Below are 22,003 nucleotides of genomic sequence, written 5' to 3' on the forward strand. Positions count from 1 at the left end.
AGAGCTGTATATGCATTGTTTACAATTTTGATTTCCTTAAAACAATGTAATTGTTTGACTTCAGGTGTTTGACGAATTGATGGGTGACTAGGTGCATTCTTGTCAAATAAATATGCTTATTCATTCATGATTATAGATACATTCTGCAATGAGTTAATTTGGCTTTGAATCTGCAACAGAACATGTCAAAACGTTAGTTCTGAATTGCTTTAATACAGCAGTGCATTTTGACACCATGAATTGAAATAGATTTCACCTTGTTCATATAGTTGGCAGAAATTATAAGGGATTAAATAAAGACTTCCACCGGCTGAAGAAGAGGATCTAGTAAAATAATGGTATGTTGCTAATATCATCTAGGTAGGTAGCTAGCTAGCTATATAGCTTCTTTAAAAAAAAAAATGTGTATAGTATTCATGGCACATTATAAATATCTTCACTGCTACTAGGATAGTATTCTGTACAGGACACAAGACCAAATGCATAAATAAGACAACAAATATTACTTTGTAAAATAGTTAGTTTGTAAAATAAAATATGGAAGAGTAAATAAAAACAAAATCAATATATCTTTCATTTTAGATCAAGGTAGAAAGTAGCTAGCTAGCTGACAGCAAATGTGTCAGCTAGAGATGGCTTGCAGGGGGTTGCAGGGATTTGCAGTCTTATGCTAATTAGCATTTTCTAATCTGAAAGTAAATAGAGACGAATGTATTGATAAAAAAGTCACCTTGTCCAAGAGAGATTTACAAAGTTATCAAAAATTCACACCAGGGTAAGTTTACACAAAACACAGCCCTTATTTAAAAGTCTTTCTAAAATCCACATTGGATAAATGAATGGTGAAAAAACAGTTGTAACCATTTCGGTGTTTGACCGCTATGTTTTATGGGTATTATGACGTGTCCACTGTGGGGCTCAATCAGAGGCTCTCCCTTTTAAAACAATCAATGCTGCTTCATCATTAATCTTCCAATTTCATGGCCCGCTTTGGCAATACTTCAACATTAAGTACCAATGTAGCCTTGTAACTATAGATTAATGGAGATGTTGAAAGATACCAATATGTGGTGGTGTGAGTGTGAGCGTGAGAGAAAATGTAGTATGTTTGAGAGCAAAAGAGAGACAGAGAGAAAGAGGGTGGGCAGAGGGACACAGGTGAGCTTTGATGTGTAAAGCGGTAGTTTTGATGGGAAGCAGCTCCTCTTCCAGTGGAACAGAGGAATGTTCTAAAGACTGTAGAAAGAAGAGGCTGGTGCTTAAACACGGAACAAACTGCATAGGCTCAGACACACCCTATGAATGAATAATACTAACTAACCAATATAATAACTAATAACACAAACACACACAAAACACACCCAGACAACCACACACATGCACAGACAAACACACTTTATTCTTCGGTCTCTTCCTCTCCCTCTAACACACCTAAAGTGCCTTCAGAAAGTAGTCATAACCCTTGACGTATTCAGCATTTTGTTGTGTTACAGCCTGAATTCAAAATGGATTAAGTGGATTATTATTCTCAACCATCCACACCCCATAATGACAAAGTGAAAACATGTTTTAGAAATCTTTGCTAATTTCTTGAAAATGAAATACATAAATATCTAATTGACATAAGTATTCACAAGACTGAGTCAATACATGTTAGAATCACTTTTGGCAGCGACTACAGCTGAGTATTTCTGGGTACGTCTCTAAGAGCTTTGCACACCTGGATTGTACAATATTTGCCACATTATTCTTTTCAAAATTCTTCAAGCTCTGTCAAGTTGGTTGTTCATCTTTGCTAGACAGCCATTTTCTAGTCTTGCAAAAGATTTCCAAGCCGATTAAAATCAAATCTGTAAGTAGGCCACTCAGGAACATTCAATGTGATCTTGGTAAGCAACTCCAGTGTATATTTGGTCTTACCTTTTAGGTTATTGTCTTGCTGAAAGGTGAATTTGGAAAGCAGACTGAACCAGGTTTTCCTCTAGGATTTTGCCTCTGCTTAGCTCTATTCCTTTTCTTTTTATCCTAAAAAACGTCCTAGTCCTTGCCAATGACAAGCATACACATAACACGATGCAGCCACCACTATGCTTGAAAATTAGAGTGGTACTCAGTGATGTGTTGTGTTGAATTTGCCCCACACATAACGCTTTGTATTCAGGACATAATGTTAATTCCTTTTCCACATTTTTTGCAGTTTTACTTAAGTACCTTATTGCAATCAGGATGTATGTTATGGAATATTTTTTATTCTGTACAGGCTTCCAACTTTTCACTCTGTCATTTAGGTTAGTATTACGGAGTAACTACAATGCTGTTGAGCCATCCTCAGTTTTCTCCCATCACAGCCATTAAACTCTAACTGTTTTAACAGTGACCGTATTTCCGCCACACCGGCGGTCACGAGTCATGATGGCAGTCAAATTCCAGGTGACCGTTTAGTAACAGTTATCAGGCTTCTCCAAGCTCTAATGCTGCTGATGGCCATTATACCAAACTTGCTAACTGCCTGGTACTTAGCACTCTATTGTCCCTCTAATGACTCTGACATCAATACAAATGTAATCAAAAATCAAATCAAGCTCATGTTGCACAACATTTCTATAGGCTATGCAATTGCGTGAGAAAACAGAGTGATGGCCTCTATTAAAAAGAGGAAGATCCCATCAGCTTTCTATAGGCTAGGCCTACTATATTTATTTCTCAACTTTCCTAATATTAAGCAGATTGCTTCTCTTTACAACAGGAGTATAGACTACCTGGCTGGCATGAAAAGGAACCACGGGAAAAGTGTCCTCCATTCGCTATTGAAGTGCATAGATGACATGTATTTTATTTCTTTCGCTGCCCCCCATGCTTTTTATGCAACTTTTTCAAATCATAGTCGCACACCTCATGTAGCCTAGCCCATAGGCCTATATGTTTTGATAAGGTTTGTATCACAACTAAAGTGGCCAAATAACTACTTAAAACTAAGCACATTAATCCGCTTTACAACGGGTGGGGAAGACAAAGGTGCATTTTTATGGTGAACATTATAATAAAAGCATTACATGCACAGTCGCATTTGTGGTCACTTTTGAGAATGGTGTTTTCCTGCTAATGGAATATTTGCGCTTATAGCCCATTGCCGTGTGAGCATTGCTGCGCTTATAATATGAAGCCATTTTAAGCTAAACATTCTCATCTGTTGCGTCAGGCTCGTTGCTTAAAACTGGGTTTTAATGCTAGTGGTTGTATTCACTTGGGATCTATCGCATCCCATAACTGTCCCAGACTTTGTTTGGAATATTTATTTCTCACACGGAATAGAATAGGTCAACCTTTGTACTATGGGGGATAGTAGATTGACATAGGCTAGTGCTTTTACTGTTCTTTAGGCCTACTCATCTTGTTGGCTGACGTAAAAAAAAGTAAATGTGGACAGTTCTTCCAACATCTTCAATATGCGCCTCGGAAATGGATGAGGACGTGCGCAGTTGCGTGCCCGATGTGTCTGTCTTCACTTGTAGCCTGTGAAAAAGACCCAATCACATGACAGAGAGCCATGTGAGTGAGAGGTGCTTCGGCACACATCCGGGAAAAGGGAACTATAATTATTATATTCAGCCCAAGCGCACAATGGCTACTGGCCGCAAAAGGCATGGATTTTTTTAGGGGGCGTTACGGCCACACAGAGGGGATGCAGCCAGGAAATTTGAGGCATTATCAAGTGCTTGTCAAATTGTGAATGAGAGACTGATGAAGTGTGTACAGCCTGTGCAAAAAAACAAAGCAGAGCTCATGCCTTTCATGTGACTTTTTTAAAATCATCATTAGTCGTATCATGCAGCCTTAAAATGTATTACAAATCAAAACATATAGACCAACATTTGTATCACGACTAAAGTTAAATAAATAACTCTAAATTAAGCATATAGGAGTACCTGTTTTTTTGTTAACGCTCAACACAGAATAGCTGCATGTGCGCACTCCCTCAAATCGTTTGGAGAAAATATCCTATTTTGTTCAGCTATGTTCAATTGTATTCTTCATACTATAAAATAATATAAAATAATGCCACGAAATTCTAAGCAAATCTTGTCTGCTTAATGAACTATGAACTAGCACACAGTCATATGGCATAGCCAGATCAGGACCTAACATAAGGACAACTCAAAGTATGCTATTCTGTTCTTCTGAAATAGACTACATTTTCTTCATATCATGTTTCTTTAGACCTGTCTAAAATAAATAATGGATTTATTGTGATAGTGTAGGCTATATTAGATGGATTTATTAGACTTTTTAAAATGTAGATGTTCCAAAGGTCTGCATCAGTGGGTTGTAGGCTATGGGTGGAAGCCAGGAGATGCTAAATGTGTTTATGTTAATTAACGGTCAATTACCGTGAGACCGGCAGTGATTTGCTTGAGAATCACCGGCTGACAAAATTTCATGACCGCCACAGCCCAAGTCTCATGGTGAAATCTCTGAGCAGTTTCCGTCCTCTCCAGCAAATGTTAGGAAGGATGCCTGTATATTTGTAATGACAGGTGTATTGATACACCATCTAAAATGTAATGAATAACTTCACCATGCTCAAAGGGGTATTAAATGTCTGCTTTCTTCTTACCCATCTACCAATACATGAACTTCTTTGCGAGGCATTGGAAAACCTCCATGTCTTTGTGGTTGAACCTGTGTTTGAAATTCACTGCTCGACTGAGGGACATTACAGATAATTGTGTGTTAAATACTATTATTGCACAGAGTGTGTCAATGCAACTTATGATATGACTTGTTAAGCACATTTTTACCCCTGAACTTATTTTGGCTTGCCATAACAAAGGGTTGAATACTTATTGACTCAAGATATTTCAGCTTTTCATTTTTAAATAACTGTGTACAAATGTCTAAAAACATAATTCCACTTTGACATTATGGGGTATTGTGTGTAGGCCAGTGACACAAAATTTCAATTTAATACATTTTAAATTCAGGTTGTAACACCAAAATGTGAACCGTTCCAGGAAGCTAGGCATATGTCACACATCACTACTACACAGGAGAGGCATTTGAACATTTTGGCAGAAATTCCTTCTGGAACAAGAACTGCGAACTTTAATGTGCCTTAATAACAAACTTGCATGCCATCTGTAAATACGAATACAATTGTTAAGCCACAGAAAAAGACAGGAACCTTCCCGCTAGCCATGATTGACTGAGATAATGGATTGGCTGGACATGCCGAGAGATGAGTTTGGATAGGTCTGCCATGTAGCATGCTTCTGTCTATAACATGAGCTGCTCAATATGTGTAGATAATCCATTCTACCGCAGATGTTTTGAAAGATATCCCGAAGAACTGCAAAAGTGTTGCTACTACTCACAACTGAATTTAAAAGGCGCTATCAACAACGATTTTGTGGGAAAAGTTCTGATGGACTATTCTGGAGGATGATCGTGCAATGCTGACTCTCTCTGGCTCTGAAAATGAACTAGACATTGTAGAGTCTTCTCATGAAAGTGATGGGGAAGATACTGCGATTATCAGTGTTGTTGTCACGGAAGAGGTTGACCGAGTTTTGAAATCAGTGGAATGTCCGGTGGAAGCAGAGTATGATTGCAAATGCGGTGGGAGTCGAAAAAAGAACAAGGATAGCTGTTGTATAAAACACCTGTCTCTGGATTACATCTTCAAACTAAGGGCAACCATGGCATCCATGACAGAGAGGGAGAAGCGTTCAGTCATGTATACGGGTAAGAGTATAGCTACATTTTCAGCTATTATAAGTTTGACATTTTGTCAGAAAGTCGTTTTCATTGCAAGTTAAAGCATACTGTTAGCTAACTAGCTAACATTAGCTGGCTGGCTCACTAGCTAATGTTAGCTGGCTGGCTCGCTAGCTAACATTATGTGTATGAGCTGTGTAGTAATATTATTTGCATTTCAGAAAGCCATTTGCATTGCTAGTTATAGCCTAATGTTAGCTAGCTGACATTGAACATAGTTGGTTAGCTAAGGGCAACCAGGGAGAGGGAGAAGCGTTCATCCATGTATACGGGTAAAAGTCTAGCTACATTTTCATATATTATGGTGCTTTCAAGACAACTGGGAACTCAGCAAAATACGAGGTCAAATCATGGCGTCAGTGATCTTCAGGTCGGAAAGTGGGAGCTCTAGAATGAGGCACGAGTTCCAGAGTTGGAATTAAGATGACAGTTCAAAACGACTTTTCCCAGTCGGGGCTCATTTTTGGCCAAGTTCCCAGTTGTCTTGAATGCGGAATAATACATTCCTAATTTTGTCAGAAAGCCATTTGCATTGCAAGTTAAAGCGTACTGTTAGCTAGCTAGCTAAGGTTAGCTGGCTGGCTCACTAGCTAACGTTACGTGTATGAGCTGTTTCATATCTCAGAAATCCATTTGCATCTCTACTTATAGCCTAATGTTAGCTAGCTAGCTAACACTGAACCTAGTTGGTTAGCTTTAGCTACCTGCAGATTCATGCATTGTGCGTGGTACTACATGACACCTGCTCATTCCAAAATCATGGGCATTATTGTGGAGTTTGTACCAACCTTTTCTGCTATAGCAGCATCCACTCTTCTGGGAAGGCTTTCCACTAGATGTTGGAACTTTGCTGCGGGGACTTGCTTCCATTCAGCCACAAGAGCATTAGTGATGTCAGGCACTGATGTTGGGAGATTAGGCCTAGCTCGCTGTCGGCGTTCCAATTAATCCCAAAGGTGTTTGATGGGGTTATGGTCAGGGCTCTGTGCAGACCAGTCAAGTTCTTCCACACCGATCTCGACAAACCATTCCTGTATGAACCTCACTTTGTGCATGGGGGCATTGTCATGCTGAAACAGGAAAGGGCATTCCCCAAACTGTTGCCACAAAGTTGGAAGCACAGAATGGTCTAGAATTTCATTGTATGCTGTAGCGTTAAGATTTCTCTTCACTGGAACTAAGGGACCTAGCCCGAACTATGAAAAACAGCCCCAGACCATTATTCCTCCTCCACCGAACTTTACAGTTGGCAATATGCATTTGGGCGGCGAGCTTTACACCACTCCAGCCGACGTGTGGCATTGTGCATGGTGATCTTAGGCTTGTGTGCGGCTGCTCGGCCATGGAAACCCATTTCATGGAGCTCCTGACGAACAGTTCTTGTGCTGACATTGCTTCCAGAGGCAGTTTGGAACTCGATAGTGAGTGTTGCAACCGAGGATAGACAAATTTTACGTGTTACGCACTTCAGCACTCAGCGGTCCCGTTCTGTGAGCTTGTGTGGCCTACCACTTCGCAGCTGAGCCGTTGTTGCTCCTAGACGTTTCCACTTCCCAGTAACACTAACAGTTGACCGGGCCAGTCTAGCAGGGCAGAAATTTGATTAACTGACTTGTTGGAAAGGTGGCATCCTATGACGGTGCCACATTGAAAGCCACTGAGCTCTTCAGTAAGTCCATTCTATTGCCAATATTAGTCTATTGAGATTGCATGGCTGTGTGCTCGATTTTATACACCTGTCAACAACAGGTGTGGCTGAAATAGCTGAATCCACTAATTTGAAGGGGTGTGCACATACTTTTGTATATATAGTGTAGTATGGGTTGGGATTACAGGTCTAAACTGTAGTGTTTACACCTTTGGAATCCTGTGCATGTGACAAATAAACTTTGATTTTATTTGATATAGTGTGTGTTTACCAGAGACGGTAATGTGAAGAACAACATGACCTGCACCAAAGTCAGATTAGGATATAGGCCAAGGACTAGATAAAGACTATTTTTACTATTACTTTCAGCACTTTTAGTCTTAATCTTTGATTGTTTACTACACTACCGTACTCTGTTTAGCACATGGCCTCAAATGTGAATCCTAAAAGACATGAGTGGGGCTAAGGCTTAAGATGGTGTGAGCAATGCTGAATGGGTGTAGACAAAGAAGAGCTCTCCAGTAGGTGTACCAAAACATTCACGGGCCAAGTTTATCAACTTTCAAAGAATAATTACTTTCCCATTGTTCCTTAACTGCAGTGTTTGATATAACATTTTCTAGCTCTGAGTCTATACTTTCATCCAATGTAAAAAAAACACCATTTAAAATGTTGCTACATACGACTGAATCAAGGTGTTGGGTCACAAATGTAGAAAAAGTCAAGGGGTGTGAATACTTTCTGTAAGCACTGTACACAAGCTTCATGTCTTCCCTTCAATTACTGCTTGTTTTCTTAGGACACACACGACCAGTCCCTGTGGCCGGGCCAGAAGAGTCCTTGAACCTGCAACAGCATCTGGCTGTACTGTGCTGGACAGAGGATGGACGAACGGAGTGGACTTAAGATGTCCCAGTGAAAAGGGCTGATTTCTAAAGACCTGAGCTCTAAATGTGACAGAGCAGGAATGTTAATGTTTTACAGATGCACCAGAGCTGCAGCCAACAGGACACGTACATTTCACTTGGGTGTATGTTCAGTCTGTTTCGTGAAATAAAACACGCACGCATGCACACGTACTTACTGTTTACTGAAGTCAACTCCTGAAGTCAAACTCCTGAGACAGTGAAACATTTGTAAAGAACACACAAGCTCAGAGAGGTACAGCTTTACCCAGGAACTAAGGAAAGCAAATGGTTTTCCCGAAATGGGAACAATTTGTCAACGACTAAACCTTCCAGCATTAGTTGTTTTATAGATATATTACCTTCCTTTTTTTATTGTTACTGAGTTGAGAAATGAAAGGAGTAGGAAAGAGAGAAGGAAAGTTAACAGAAGGTTCTGGGAACAGCATGGAACGTTGGTCAGGGGCTTTCAGCCCGCCCTAACACACTCTGTAACGAGGTCCAATGGACCGACAGGCCACGCAGTGCCAGGCCAGACCCAGCGCACTGTTAGACAGCAGGTGTTCCTCTGGTCGTAAAACATTAGTGTACAGGCCACCTGGCCATGGAGCGTGCGGAAGGCCTTGTGCAGCCCATGTGCAGCCGCTGCTAAGTGACAGAGTGTGGGTTAAGGGCTGCACTAAAGCTCTCCTCGCGTACCTCTCTCGCACCTCATAAGAGAGAAGTAGCCTGGGGACTGCTCAGGCTCCATTGATATGCCCAAACTCCCTGCTATAGGCCTGCTTCGTGGATTTTCTGACTAGGAAAGAGGAGGGAGCTGGAGACAGGGAAGGATGGAGTTGACCTAAGGGCTCACTCTCCAGTCTCCATGGCGTATGATGTGGTGTCTACGTGTGTCAGCTGTCTCGGCTGGTAAGTGACATCAGGTGGAAAGTACAGTTATGGAAAGCTGGACCAGAGAACGTATGTGGGGATGACAGGTAGATTTGTGACGACACACTTATGGTGAAGGTCATAATTTAACGAATAATCCTGATCACAGAGAAAGGTAATGAGAGGTCAACCTTTTTCTTGCTCTATAGAAACGCCTTCATTATCAAGATGAAAGACGAAAGCAGATTAAAATGTTTCAATATGTATTCATTTATTTATCATTTGTAGATGTAATATTCCCATCTGGCTGATGAAAATGATCCAGTTTGTAAAACTTGCCAGAGCCCACCCAAACAGTTAACAAGCCATCAATATTCTCCATTACACTATTAGACTCCATTACACTATATAGGGTGTGTACATTGTATATAGAACCTCTAGAGCAGGGGTCAAACATGAGGCTCAGGGGACATTTTAGGACCCCACTTGTTTAAACTGCTTGTTAATGCAGTCAAGGCAATTGCCAGATTATGGTGTTAAGTAAGTATATAGGCTACATAAGTGTGTAACAATGTACTTTTTTGTCGTCACCAATATGCAGCCCTCCTGAAATGTGGCTTTACAGAAATGGCCCCATTGGCAAAATTACTTTGACACTCCTGCTGTAAGGCACTGAACAGCTACAGAGCTGCATTAATGATACACATATCTCCATTAAAAGGCATTGAAAACATTTCTATCCATGTCCAACTCATGTCTCCAGTCACTCAACATTTGAGGCGTGGTACACTACCTTGGCCATTACTCTCTTAGTTTCAGCCTCCACCCCAAAACAGTGACAAAGACTTCATAGGGCTACTACGGTACTGATGATAACTCAGTCCCATAGGAAAGTACATTTCCATTTCTAACTACCGCCTCACATTCCCATGTGAAAGATGTTCTGAGCCTGGTGGAGATGTAGAGCCTGGCTTTGCGAAGTCAAAACCATGAATAATGGGTGTGATAAAATGTTGCCATTCAACAGAAACAGCTGGGGCAGTTTGAGCACCTAGGAAAAAGTGAGATTTTAAGGGCCTCCCAGATCTGACGTCTTTCCAGAGGCTTGTGTTTTGAGGCCTTGTCACCATTTGTCATCACATCATAGTTTCTAGAAGAAATTCTGAAGATTCGTTTTTCCCATCATTATACGTGTTAACTAATATTTGTTACTCGTTTCAGGAAACTAGGCGCATGTCGCACGTCACTACTTCTCAGGAGAGACATTTAAACATAAACTTTTTGAAATTAAAAGTTTTTTTTTGGCAAAGATGCCTTCTGGAACATGTGAAGTTTCATGTGCCTTAATAACAGACTTGTATGCCATCTGTAAATACAAATAAAATTGTTAAATTACGAGCCTACTTGGTTTAGCCACAGAAAAAGTCAGCAACCTTCCCGCTAGCCATGATAGGCTGAGATAATGAGCAGGCTGTCACGTCCTGACCAGTAGAGGGTGTAGTTGGGTCAGTATGTGGCAGAAGGGAGTGTGTGTTTTTTATTGTTTCATTGATTTTGGCCGTGTGACTTCCAATCAGGCACAGCTGTAGAGGGTTGTGGTTGATTGGGAGTCACACATAAGTTGCCTACGTTTCCTTTGTGTTTCGTGGGTAATTGTTCTTGTCATTGTGGTTGCACCTGACAGGACTGTGTTGCCTGTCAGTTTTGTTGTTTTGTAAATTGCATAGTGTTCGTTTAATTAAATATGACGAACCCTAACTCCGCCGCATTTTGGTCCACTTCTTCCTCAGACAGCCGTTACACAGGCTGGACATGCCGAGAGATGAGTTCGGATTGGTCTGCCATATAGCACATTTCTGTCTATTTGAGCTGATCAGTATGTGTACAATAGGTTATCCTGTCTAACGCAGGTTTAAAAAAAATAAAAAGTATCACGTAGTAGAACTGCATAAGTGTTGCTCTCTACTTTCTGGAGGACCGAGGTTTGAAATCAGTGGAATTAGAGTATGATAGCTAAGGAGATGGAGAAAACACCTGTATCCGGATTACATCTTCAAACTAAGGGCAACCATGGCATCTGTGACAGGGAGAGGAATACATCCATGATATTACACGTTTCTAATTTTGACAGAAAGTCATTTTCATTTCAAGTTAAAGTGTACTGTTAGCTAGCAAGCTAACGTTAGCTGGCTGGCTCGCTAGCTAACGTTACGTGTATGATCTTATTATTCGTATCTCAGAGCCATTTGCTTTGCTAGTTATAGCCTAATGTTAGCTAGCTAACATTGAACCTGGTTGGTTAGCTACCTGCAGATTCATGTAGGGTAGAAACATCATGAGTTGGGATTATGGTTCATTGTTTACCTAGCTAGCTAGCTACATGTCTTAACAAAAGACTCCACTATACAACTGTTGATAGACGTAGCTGGTAAATTCGCTCTGGCTATCTACTCTGATTTCAGAGCACTCTCGTCTGAGTGTGCCAGAGCGCAAAATAACTGACACATTTACGAACGCTCAACACCTTTTGAATATGGCTGGTGTCGGTAAACTTTGGCAAAAAAGCATAAATTGTTGCCAGCAGCACAGTTGCAGTCACCAAAGCTCTGGATAACATAAAAACAGCTTAACCTGCTCTACTAGGGCGAGTAAAATTGTCAGTGAACGGTTCTCTCACGTTAGCCAGTTAGCTTGAGTGCTTGACTGTTGTTGTTAGGACAGAATGCTCGGATCAAAACATTCAAAGGCCATTTTCTCAAAAGTGAAGTTACAAGTTTATCGATTTTCAAAGCAGAATTACTTTCCCATTGTTCTTCAAATGCAGTGTATGAAATACCATTTTGTAGCTCTGTGTCTCTGCTTTTAACCAATGTAAAAAACACAATATCAAGTTTTGCTACATAAGACTGAATCAAGGTGGTCGGTCACATTTATCATAACACAAGATTTATCATGTTAGGCTATCACAGGCATTCTCAACCTTTTTCATATCAAGTAATTTGACTGCCATTTGAGAATGGCCTGAGACTGCTTGTTAATGTGTTAATGTGTAACGTCCTGAACTAAACTAGACACATGCATGGGGAAGTGTAGGCTACTGGCTGTTGTTATAATATTTATGATATTAGTGGTTATCGAGTTTGTGGCAGCTCAATTCTATGTGGCTATGGCTGGGTCGTGATAGCAGTCTCTCCTTATGGCAGGATGCACTGCGATCCCAATGTTATAGTGTCGGGTGCAGGTCGGGGGAACTACTAAGCTATATGGAATTGTTTTAAGAAGGTCAAACCAGATTCAAATTTTAAGACCCCTTGAAGTATCAATAATACATATGAAAAATATATTTTTGCCATTACTGCTATTAGCCCACTACAGTACCTTGCAAAAGTATTCACCCCCCTTGGCGTTTTTTTTTTTTTTTTTACATGTATTTAACCCTTTATTTTTTACTGTCTAAGCCAGGGGAGGGGGGGGCTACTAAGCTATATGGAATTGTTTTAAGAAGGTCATACCAAGGATAATTTTGCTATTTGATTTAGAATATTAAGACCCCTTGATTTATAAGTATATAAGAAAGATCAGGAAACATTTACAAAAATGTTTTATGTCTTTAACCCCTTATTTTTGTCACTGAATACACATTACATTTTTTTCAACTGGTACCGGGGGATCTTCAGATGAGTCTTGTGAGGCCTGTGGGCATCCTAGAGCTTGTACAGTACCAGTTAAAAGTTTGGACACATCTACTCATTCAAGGTTTTTTTTAAACTATTTTCTACATTGTAGAATAATAGTGAAGACATCAAAACTATGAAATAACCCATACTGTATTGAATCATGTAGTAACCAAAAAAGTGCTAAACAAATCAAAATATATTTAAATTTGAGATTCTTTGCTTTGATGACAGCTTTGCACAATCTTGGCATTCTCTCAACCAGCTTAATGAGGAATGCTTTTACAACAGTCTTGAAGGAGTTCCCAAATATGCTCATCCAACTCATCCCAAACCATCTCAATTGGGTTGAGGTCGGGTGGTTGTGGAGGCCAGGTCATTTGATGCAGCACTCCATCACTCTCCTTCTTGGTCAAATAGCCCTTACACAGCCTGGAGGTGTGTTTTGGGTCATTGTCCCGTTGAAAAATAAATGATAGTCCCACTAAGCGCAAAGCAGATGGGATGGCGTATTGTTGCAGAATGCTGTGGTAGCCATGCTGGTTAAATAAATCACTGACAGTGTCACCAGCAAAGCACCCCCACACATCACACCTCCTCCTCCATGCTTCACGGTGGGAACCACATGTGGAGATCATCCGTTTACCTACTCTGCATCTCAAAGACACGGCTGTTGGAACCAAAAATACAACTTTTTGGCTCATCAGACCAAAGGACAGATTTACACCAGTCTAATGTCCATTGGTCATGTTTTTTGGCCCAAGCAAGACTCTTCTTCTCATTGGTGTCCTTTAGTAGTGGGTTCTTTGCAGCAATTCAACCAGGCCTGATTCACCAGTCTCCTCTGAACAGTTGATGTTGAGCTGTGTCTGTTACTTGAACTCTGTGCTCTGTGAAGCATTTATTTGGGCTGCAATCTGAGGTGCAATTAACTCTAATGAACTTACCCTCTGCAGCAGAGGTAACTCTAGGTCTTCTTTTCCTGTGGCGGTCCTCATGAGAGCCAGTTTCATCATAGCGCTTGATGGTTTTTGCGACTGCACTGGAAGAAACTTTCAAAGTTCTTGAAATATTCTGTATTGACGGACTTTCATGTCTTAACGTAATGATAGACTGTCCTTTCTCTTTGCTTATTTGAGCTATTCTTGCCATAATATGGACTTGGTCTTTTACCAAATAAGGCTATCTTCTGTATACCACCCCTACCATGTCAAAACACAACTGATTGGCTCAAACGCATTAAGGAAATAAATTCCACAAATTAACTTCTAACGGGCACACCTGTTAATTGAAATGCATTCCAGTTGACTACCTCATGAAGCTGGTTGAGAGAATGCCAAGAGTGTGCAAAGCTGTCATCAAGGCAAATGGTGGCTACTTTGAAAAATCTTAAATATATTTTGATTTGTTTAACACTTTTTTGGTTACTACATGATTCCATAAGGGTTATTTCATAGTTTCATGTCTTCACTATTATTCCACAATGTAGAGCATTAAAATAAAGAAAAACCCTTGTGTCCAAACTTATGACTGGTACTGTACGTGTTCACCTTTACACAGAGGGGTCCTATTAAAGTGTAGCCCAAACTACAGACAGAAGCTGGCAGATCGGCTGTACCGACTTCACACGAGTCCAAAGAAGCTTGTGCGAGAACACCATCGTGTTCATGAGATTCTCATCTTCCCATAGAGGGGTCATAATCGTTTTTAGGCCAAACCATTCGTACGCTACAGAAAATGTTAAGAGAAGACCGATTTTCGGGGTCTCATGGTCTGACAAACATCGCGTTTAGCTCTGTCACTTTTCACTGCAAATGTGGCAATGTTACACAGGCGGATGTGGTGGATTGAGACGCATCCAATGCAAAAATAAACAGATCTCTCTAGTTTAAATTGACGGATTCCTTGTGGATTTTTGTATTATGCTAATTAGATCAGGGGGTTTTAATGCCCCCCCCTAGCAATAAAGGTTTTCTATAAGCAATGTGGTTAATAACATCATTATTGTTATTCACTGTATATTTATTCCTTGTGTCATAATTTCAATTTTTTATTTTATCTTTAACTCTGCATTGTTGGAAAAGGACCCGTAAGTAAGTATTTCACTGTTAGTCTACATCTGTTGTTTACGAAGCATGTGACAAATACAATTTGATTACATTTTTGATTTAAGAGGCTGTAAAATATAAAACGTTTCTTTAAGAAGAAACTCTACACTGCAGTTAGAAACGTTGATTACACGCTGGATTTTTTGTCTTTGCCTTTTCATGCCGTCGTTCAAAGCAGGGTGCTAAAAGAGAGAGCGTGGACCAGCAGACCAGCGTGATCATCGCCTCAGGTTAGGGCCCAGCACTGAAGAGAAAAGGATGTTTCATTTTGTGTGGACCGGAGTATCAACTTCCTCGTAACTGGAGCCTCACTTCACCAGAACTTGGGAATCTTGCCTGTTTCTGGAAATGTATGACTTTAGTATAGTGATTCAAGTCATCAGGAAAGGTATTATTAAAAAGGGAAGCAGCAGCTTCCTAATTTTGTGCTTTGGGGACTGGCAGAATGTGACTGCAGAATGGGTGTTGTATGTGGAGGATGAGGGTTGCAGTAGGTATCTCAGACTGGGGGTAGTGAGGCCTAATAGCGTGTTATAAATAAGCATCAACCAGTTGGTCTTGCGCCACGTATACAGAGATGGACCGTTTACAGAGGAGTATAGAGTGCAGTGATGTGTCCTATAAGGAGCATTGGTGGCAAATCTGATGGACGAATAGTAAAGAACATCTGGCCGCTCGAGAGCACCCTTACCTGCCGATCTATAAATTACATCTACGTAATCTAGCATGGGTAGGATGGTCATCTGAATTAGGGTTAGTTTGGCAGCTGGGGTGAAAGAGGAGCGAATTACGATAGAGGAAACCAAGTCTATACTCCCAAGTTCTTGTATGAGGTGAGGGGGGCATTCTTCTTACCAAACCGCATGACCTTTGTTTTGGAGGTGTTCAGAACAAGGTTAAGATACAGAAGATGAAACTGAAGGCTGTTGGGTCAGTTACCCTGCTTGACAACACATAGGCTCTATAGGCTAGATGCCATACATATTCTTCCTCTAGACATAAACAACCTGGTCCAGATATCCAACAATCACTTTTCCACTCTGTCTTTATTTCTCTGCCAATCTGCTTCTGTCTGTCTGGCCTGATAACGATCCCCTAGAGATTAACATAAACAAGTCAGCGGGGGTTACCAGTGAAATCACTGTTTTGGCATATCATATCCAATGTTCTTCCAAACAGTGCTAAATATACAATCACAACGTAGCCTACTAAAAAGTACTGTTTATCGGGCGGCGCACAATTGGCCCAGCGTCGTCCGGGTTAGGGTTTGGCCTGGGTAGGCCGTCATTGTAAATAAGAATTTGTTCTTAACTGACTTGCCTAGTTAAATAAAGTTTCAATAAATAAAATAAAATACAATTAGTGTGGACAGAATTTAGAATTTATCTATATACTGTAAGCACAAACTCAGAACACATAGTATTGATCTATTGCGGTTAATAGCCCACATAAACATAGACAGGCTCAAATATAAACTCCCCTGAACTGCGTGCGACCATTGTTTTCACAGCTTCCAGCACCCCCTGTTGCAGTGGGTTGTGAGGCTACATTCCTGCGGCATATTTCTCCTGACCCCTCAGGCTATCAGCTCTTCATGCCTGCACTCCAGCAGTGTTCCAGCTATCCCCTGCTACTGGACCCCAATGTCTGCTTCTGAAGTTTGGGCAACAAAAACCCCAGTAGTATTTGCACAGTAGCATAAACATTAGACATGGGGGTAGGCAGCAAACAAATGCATAAATGTTCAACATGCTGGTTTGAATCTAGCCTTCCCCTGCCATTCAAAGATGGCGTCTCCATAGTGTAGTCTCCCACTTAAGACCACTCTTGGCAGCTGTGCTCTTAATCTTGGCCTTAGACAATGATCTCGGGGGAGACAGATGTCAATGTATATCATAGATCATTGTCTTCTGACAGGTGGCGTCATTCTAATGTGAATCACAGCATTTACTCAGTGATGGGCAGCCAGAAAACTCCAGCATAAGCCTCACTCAAGCCACACTCCATTGAACCAAAGTGCCATTGTGGAAACAGTGTGAGGATTTCCATTTGAAATAAGACAGACTTGGCTCCTTGTAGCCTGCTGTGCTGTGCCCAGTATCAGGGTATCACCCTCTCCATTACTACAACAAGCCTTGTGGTGAAAGGCGGTAGTAAGAGAGAGCTGCCACGCTAAATATATTTTGAGGCAGCTGGTTTCCTTAAAGTCATATTGGATGTATACAATATGATCTGATGGCTATCTCGCGCCAGCATGGTCTAACCTATCATTTCACATTAATTGGATTCCAGTTCGAACTGCCAGCCTCAAAGCTGAAAATGATTTAGAACGCTCCTCTGACCAGAGAATCCCCAGAGACACCTTTCTTACGTACTAACTGTATGAGCAAGATGGAAAGCCATCTGTTGTCGAGTCAACGGGAGATGGTGTTTGTGTGTAAATGACAGGTACGGAGATTGAAAAGGGATAGGTTAAGTGAGTTGGCTTCTAAAGAGCTTTTTGTTTGACTCAGTTCTCTGTACTGGTAAGGAAAACCTGATGGTGCTGCCAGGAAGATCAGACAGATTTTTTAACCAATATACACAGACTATACCAAACATTAGGAAAACCTTCCTAATATTGAGTTGCATCCTCCTCTTTTGCACTCAGAACAGCCTTAATTTGTGGACTCCACAAGGTGTCAAAAGGGTTCCACAGGGAAGCTAGCCCATGCTTCCCACAGTTGTGTCAAGTTGGCTGGATGTCCTTTGGGGGATGGACCAATATGATACCCAGCAGCATTGCAGTTCTTTTATTTCTTTTTTATTTACCCCCTTTTCTCCCCAATTTTGTGGTATCCAATTGGTAGATACTCCCATAGAGACTCGGGAGAAGCGAAGGTCGAGAGCTGTGTGTTCCCCATAAACACAACCCAGCCAAGCCGCACTGCTTCTTGACACAATACCAGCTTAACCCGGAAGCCAGCCGCACCAATGTGTCGAAGGAAACACCGTGCACCTGGCGACCGTGTCAGCGTGCATTGCGCCCGGCCGCCACAGGAGTCGCTAGTGCGCGATGGGACAAGAACATCCCTGCCGGCCAAACCCTCCCCTAACCCGGACGACGCTGTGCGCCACCCCATTGGTCTCCCGGTCGCGGCCGGCTGCGACAGAGCCTGGACTCGAACCAGGATCTCTAGTGGCACAGCTAGCACTGCGATGCAGTGCCTTAAACCACTGTGCCACTCGGGTGCCCTTGTGTTGCAGTTCTTGACACACCGGTGCATCTGGCACCTACTACCATACCCTGTTCAAAGGCACTTAAATAATGTGTCTTCACCCTTTGAATGGCAGACATACACAATCCTTGTCTCAAGGCTTAAAAATCCTTCTTGAACCTGTCACCTTCCCTTCATCTACACTGATCGAAGTGGATTTAACAAGTGACATCCATAAGGGATCATAGCTTTCAGCTGTATCCACATGGTCAGTCTATGTCCTGAAAAGAGCAGGTGTTCATAATGTTTTGTATACTAAGTATATGATACCTTGTACACACACACACACACACACACACACACACACACACACACACACACACACACACACACCAACTTCTCTCCAAATTGTGTCAGATGCAAAGCAAAGCTTGTAGTATTGTATGAACATGGTGTTAGAAAGACCAGGCCAAACATAAAGTCTTCATAATGCACCTGGAGAAAACTCTGGGCATAACCTAGACATTCTCATCAGGCTTTCCTCCCAAATCAAATTTTCAGGGGCAGGCAGCGTGCCAGATGCTTTGCTCTGGAAGTGTGCTAACTCAGCCCAGTCTGGTCCCTGCTACAAGCTGAACTCGGACTCCTTTTCTGTCTGTAAGTATACTAAAAGCCCCGCCACCGCTTACCTAGGCCTCGTCGGTGTCCCAACCCATAAGGCGAGCCATTATTCCAACACAAATACCTGAGACCCAAAGGAACAGGAGTTTCTGATTATCACACATCATATGTTACAGGACATAATCGCTTGTGTTTTCTTCTTGGCAGCCTGCAATCTTCAGTGGGAAAGGAAGTATTTTTCTCCTCATTCTTTTTTTACCGACAAGAATATGGCAGAGCCGGCTGGACCACAGAATGGGCTTTGCCAAATCTCAGGAGGAGATACCAGCTCAAGGAGAAACAGAGAGGGAGAGTGACGCAGCTCAAGGTTGATGCATAAACGTGTAGCCTATTTAAGTGGTCGTGGGGTAATTGGGTAACACTACTTAAAGTCAACTGGTTGTTTAAGTTTTTTACTTGAAAACATGAGATCCAATAAAATAACCTGATAGAATTAGCTATTTTTATGTACTTCATGTTTTCAGACTAAGCACTTTATTATTCATTCCTTGACTATTCCAGATCTGTATATCTATAAAGGCCTACATACAGTTGGAAGTCGGAAGTCATTAAAACTCGTTTTTGAACCACTTCACACATTTCTTATTAACAAACCATTGTTTTGGCAAGTCGGTTAGGACATCTACTTTGTGCATGACACAAGTAATTTTTCCAACAATTGTTTATAGACAGATTACTTCACTTATCATTCACTGTATCACAATTCCAGTGGGTCTGAAGTTTACATACACTAAGTTGACTGTGCCTTTAAACAGCTTGGAAAATTCCAGAAAATGATGTCATGGCTTTAGAAGCTTCTGATAGGCTAATTGACATCATTTGAGTCAATTGGAGGTGTACCTGTGGATGTATTTCAAGGCCTACCTTCAAACTCAGTGCCTCTTTGCTTGACATCATGGGAAAATCAAAAGAAATCAGCCAAGACCTCAAACAATTCTAGACCTCCACAAGTCTGGTTCATCCTTGGGAGCAATTTCCAAATGCCTGAAGTTACCACGTTCATCTATACAAACAATAGTACGCAAGTATAAACACCATGGGACCACGCAGCCGTCATACCGCTCAGGAAGGAGACGCGTTCTGTCTCCAAGAGATGAACGTACTTTGGTGCGAAAAATGCAAATCAATCCCAGAACAACACCAAAGGACCTTGTGAAGATGCTGGAGGAAACAGGTACAAAAGTATCTATATCCACAGTAAAATGAGTACGAGTCCTATATCGACATAACCTGAAAGGTCGCTCAGCAAGGAGGAAGCCACTGCTCCAAAACCGCCATAAAAAAAGCCAGACTACGGTTTGCAACTGCACATGGGGACAAAGATCGAACTTTTTGGAGACATGTCCTCTGGTCTGATGAAACAAAAATAGAACTGTTTGGCCATAATGACCATCGTTGTGTTTGGAGGAAAAAGGGGGAGGCTTGCAAGCCGAAAAACACCATCCCAACCGTGAAGGACAGGGGTGGCAGCATCATGTTGTGGGGGTGCTTTGCTGCAGGAGGGACTGGTGCACTTCACAAAATACAGGCCATCATGAGGAAGGAAAATTACGTGGATATATTGAAGCAACATCTCAAGACATCAGTCAGGAAGTTAAAGCTTGGTCGCAAATGGTCTTCCAAATGGACAATGACCCCAAGCATACTTCCAAAGATGTGGCAAAATAGCTTAAGGACAACAAAGTCAAGGTATTGGAGTGGCCATAACAAAGCCCTGACCTCAATCCTATAGAAAGGAGGCCTACAAAGAGGCCTACAAACCTGACTCAGTTACACCAGATCGGTCAGGAGGAATGGGCCAAAATTCACCCAACTTATTGTGGGAAGCGTGTGGAAGAAAACGTTTGACCCAAGTTAAACAATTTAAAGGCAATGCTAACAAATACTAATTGAGTGTATGTAAACTTCTGACCCACTGGGAACATGATGAAAGAAATAAAAGCTGAAATAAATAATTCTCTCTACTATTATTGTGACATTTCACATTCTTAAAATAAAGTGGTGATCCTAACTGAGCTAAGGCAGGGAATTTTTACTAGGATTAAATGTCAGGAATTGTGAAAAACTGAGTTTAAATGTATTTGGCTAAGGTGTATGTAAACTTCCGACTTCAACTGTATCACTAAGAACTATTTGCTTGAGGAAATGTTAAAGATAGCACGATTAAGATTAGACAGAGCAGTTAACAAAGTTTCTACATTTTGGTCTCCTCAACACATAGGACATAGGAAAAAGCCCCACAGAGAAGGGAAATTACAGACAAGTAGAGAAACAAGACAAAAACAACCTGTGAAAAGGCTCTGTCTGAAATAAGAGCTGGAATGCCCCCCAGAAAAAAAGACGATTTCTTGTTATTCAATCCATTAACCTTTAACGTTGCGAGCGGAGTGGAAAGGTTACAGGGGGTGTCCTATCTCGGCCTCGGATGTTTTCACAGGCCGTCTCTAACATGTACCTCTCCCATGCTGAGGCAGTGTTTTCACTGCACTTCGCAATGTGCCATGCTCCCACCCTGGAACCAGCCTAACCCATCACTGGACAGAGTGCCATGAAGCAGAGGCAGCTATATGGGAATCAATGCTCAGAGGCCCACATGCACCAATTTGGCTAACAAATTTAGGCAGCCTAAAGACATCCTTTATCATGGTGGTAAAAAAAATGGCATAATTCTCAAAAATGAATGCAGTAATTCTAACGTATGAACATTAAAACTGGGTCAAGAAGGTTGTAGAGATCTATGAAAACCTTCCTAGATCACTTAAAGCTTGGCAAATTACACTACAACTTCACTTCTACAGTAGTACTTGAATCAAAGTGGGGTCTCACCTGCAGCTCAGGATCCCTCTTCATCATCTCTAGGATGAGGTAGCAGCCAATGGAGTGGCCCACCAGGACCAGGCGAAAGTCCCTTGGAACGTGCTCCGTGAGGAAGGCCAGCTTGTGCTCTATCTGCCCGTTCAAACCAAACACGTCCCCCGCTGCCATCACGGTTGGGTCTGCAAAGAGCAAGGTTCATCATTAGTATTCAGTATTACATCTGTATGACATCATCTATTTCACCATCACCCAAATCATTCTGATCAAGGACATGAGCCAGCATCATTCATCAATATCTCTGTACACAAGATAGTCTGTATTTACA

At 41.5% G+C, this 22,003-nt stretch overlaps 1 protein-coding gene across 2 annotated transcripts in view; it reads right to left on the reverse strand.

The window, feature by feature from the left end:
* ldah (lipid droplet associated hydrolase) overlaps nucleotides 1-22,003 on the reverse strand; it is a 67,808-nt gene that overhangs the window by 20,681 nt on the left and 25,124 nt on the right. For both annotated transcript variants that reach the window (XM_045717016.2, XM_045717015.2), the window contains exon 4: nucleotides 21,688-21,857. In XM_045717016.2, coding sequence (XP_045572972.1) covers nucleotides 21,688-21,857 — 170 coding nt within the window. The remainder of the gene's footprint in view (nucleotides 1-21,687; nucleotides 21,858-22,003) is intronic.

The sequence above is a fragment of the Salmo salar genome, chromosome 01 (genome assembly GCF_965601325.2).
Source record: "Salmo salar chromosome 01, fSalSal1, whole genome shotgun sequence".
NCBI lineage: Eukaryota > Metazoa > Chordata > Actinopteri > Salmoniformes > Salmonidae > Salmo > Salmo salar.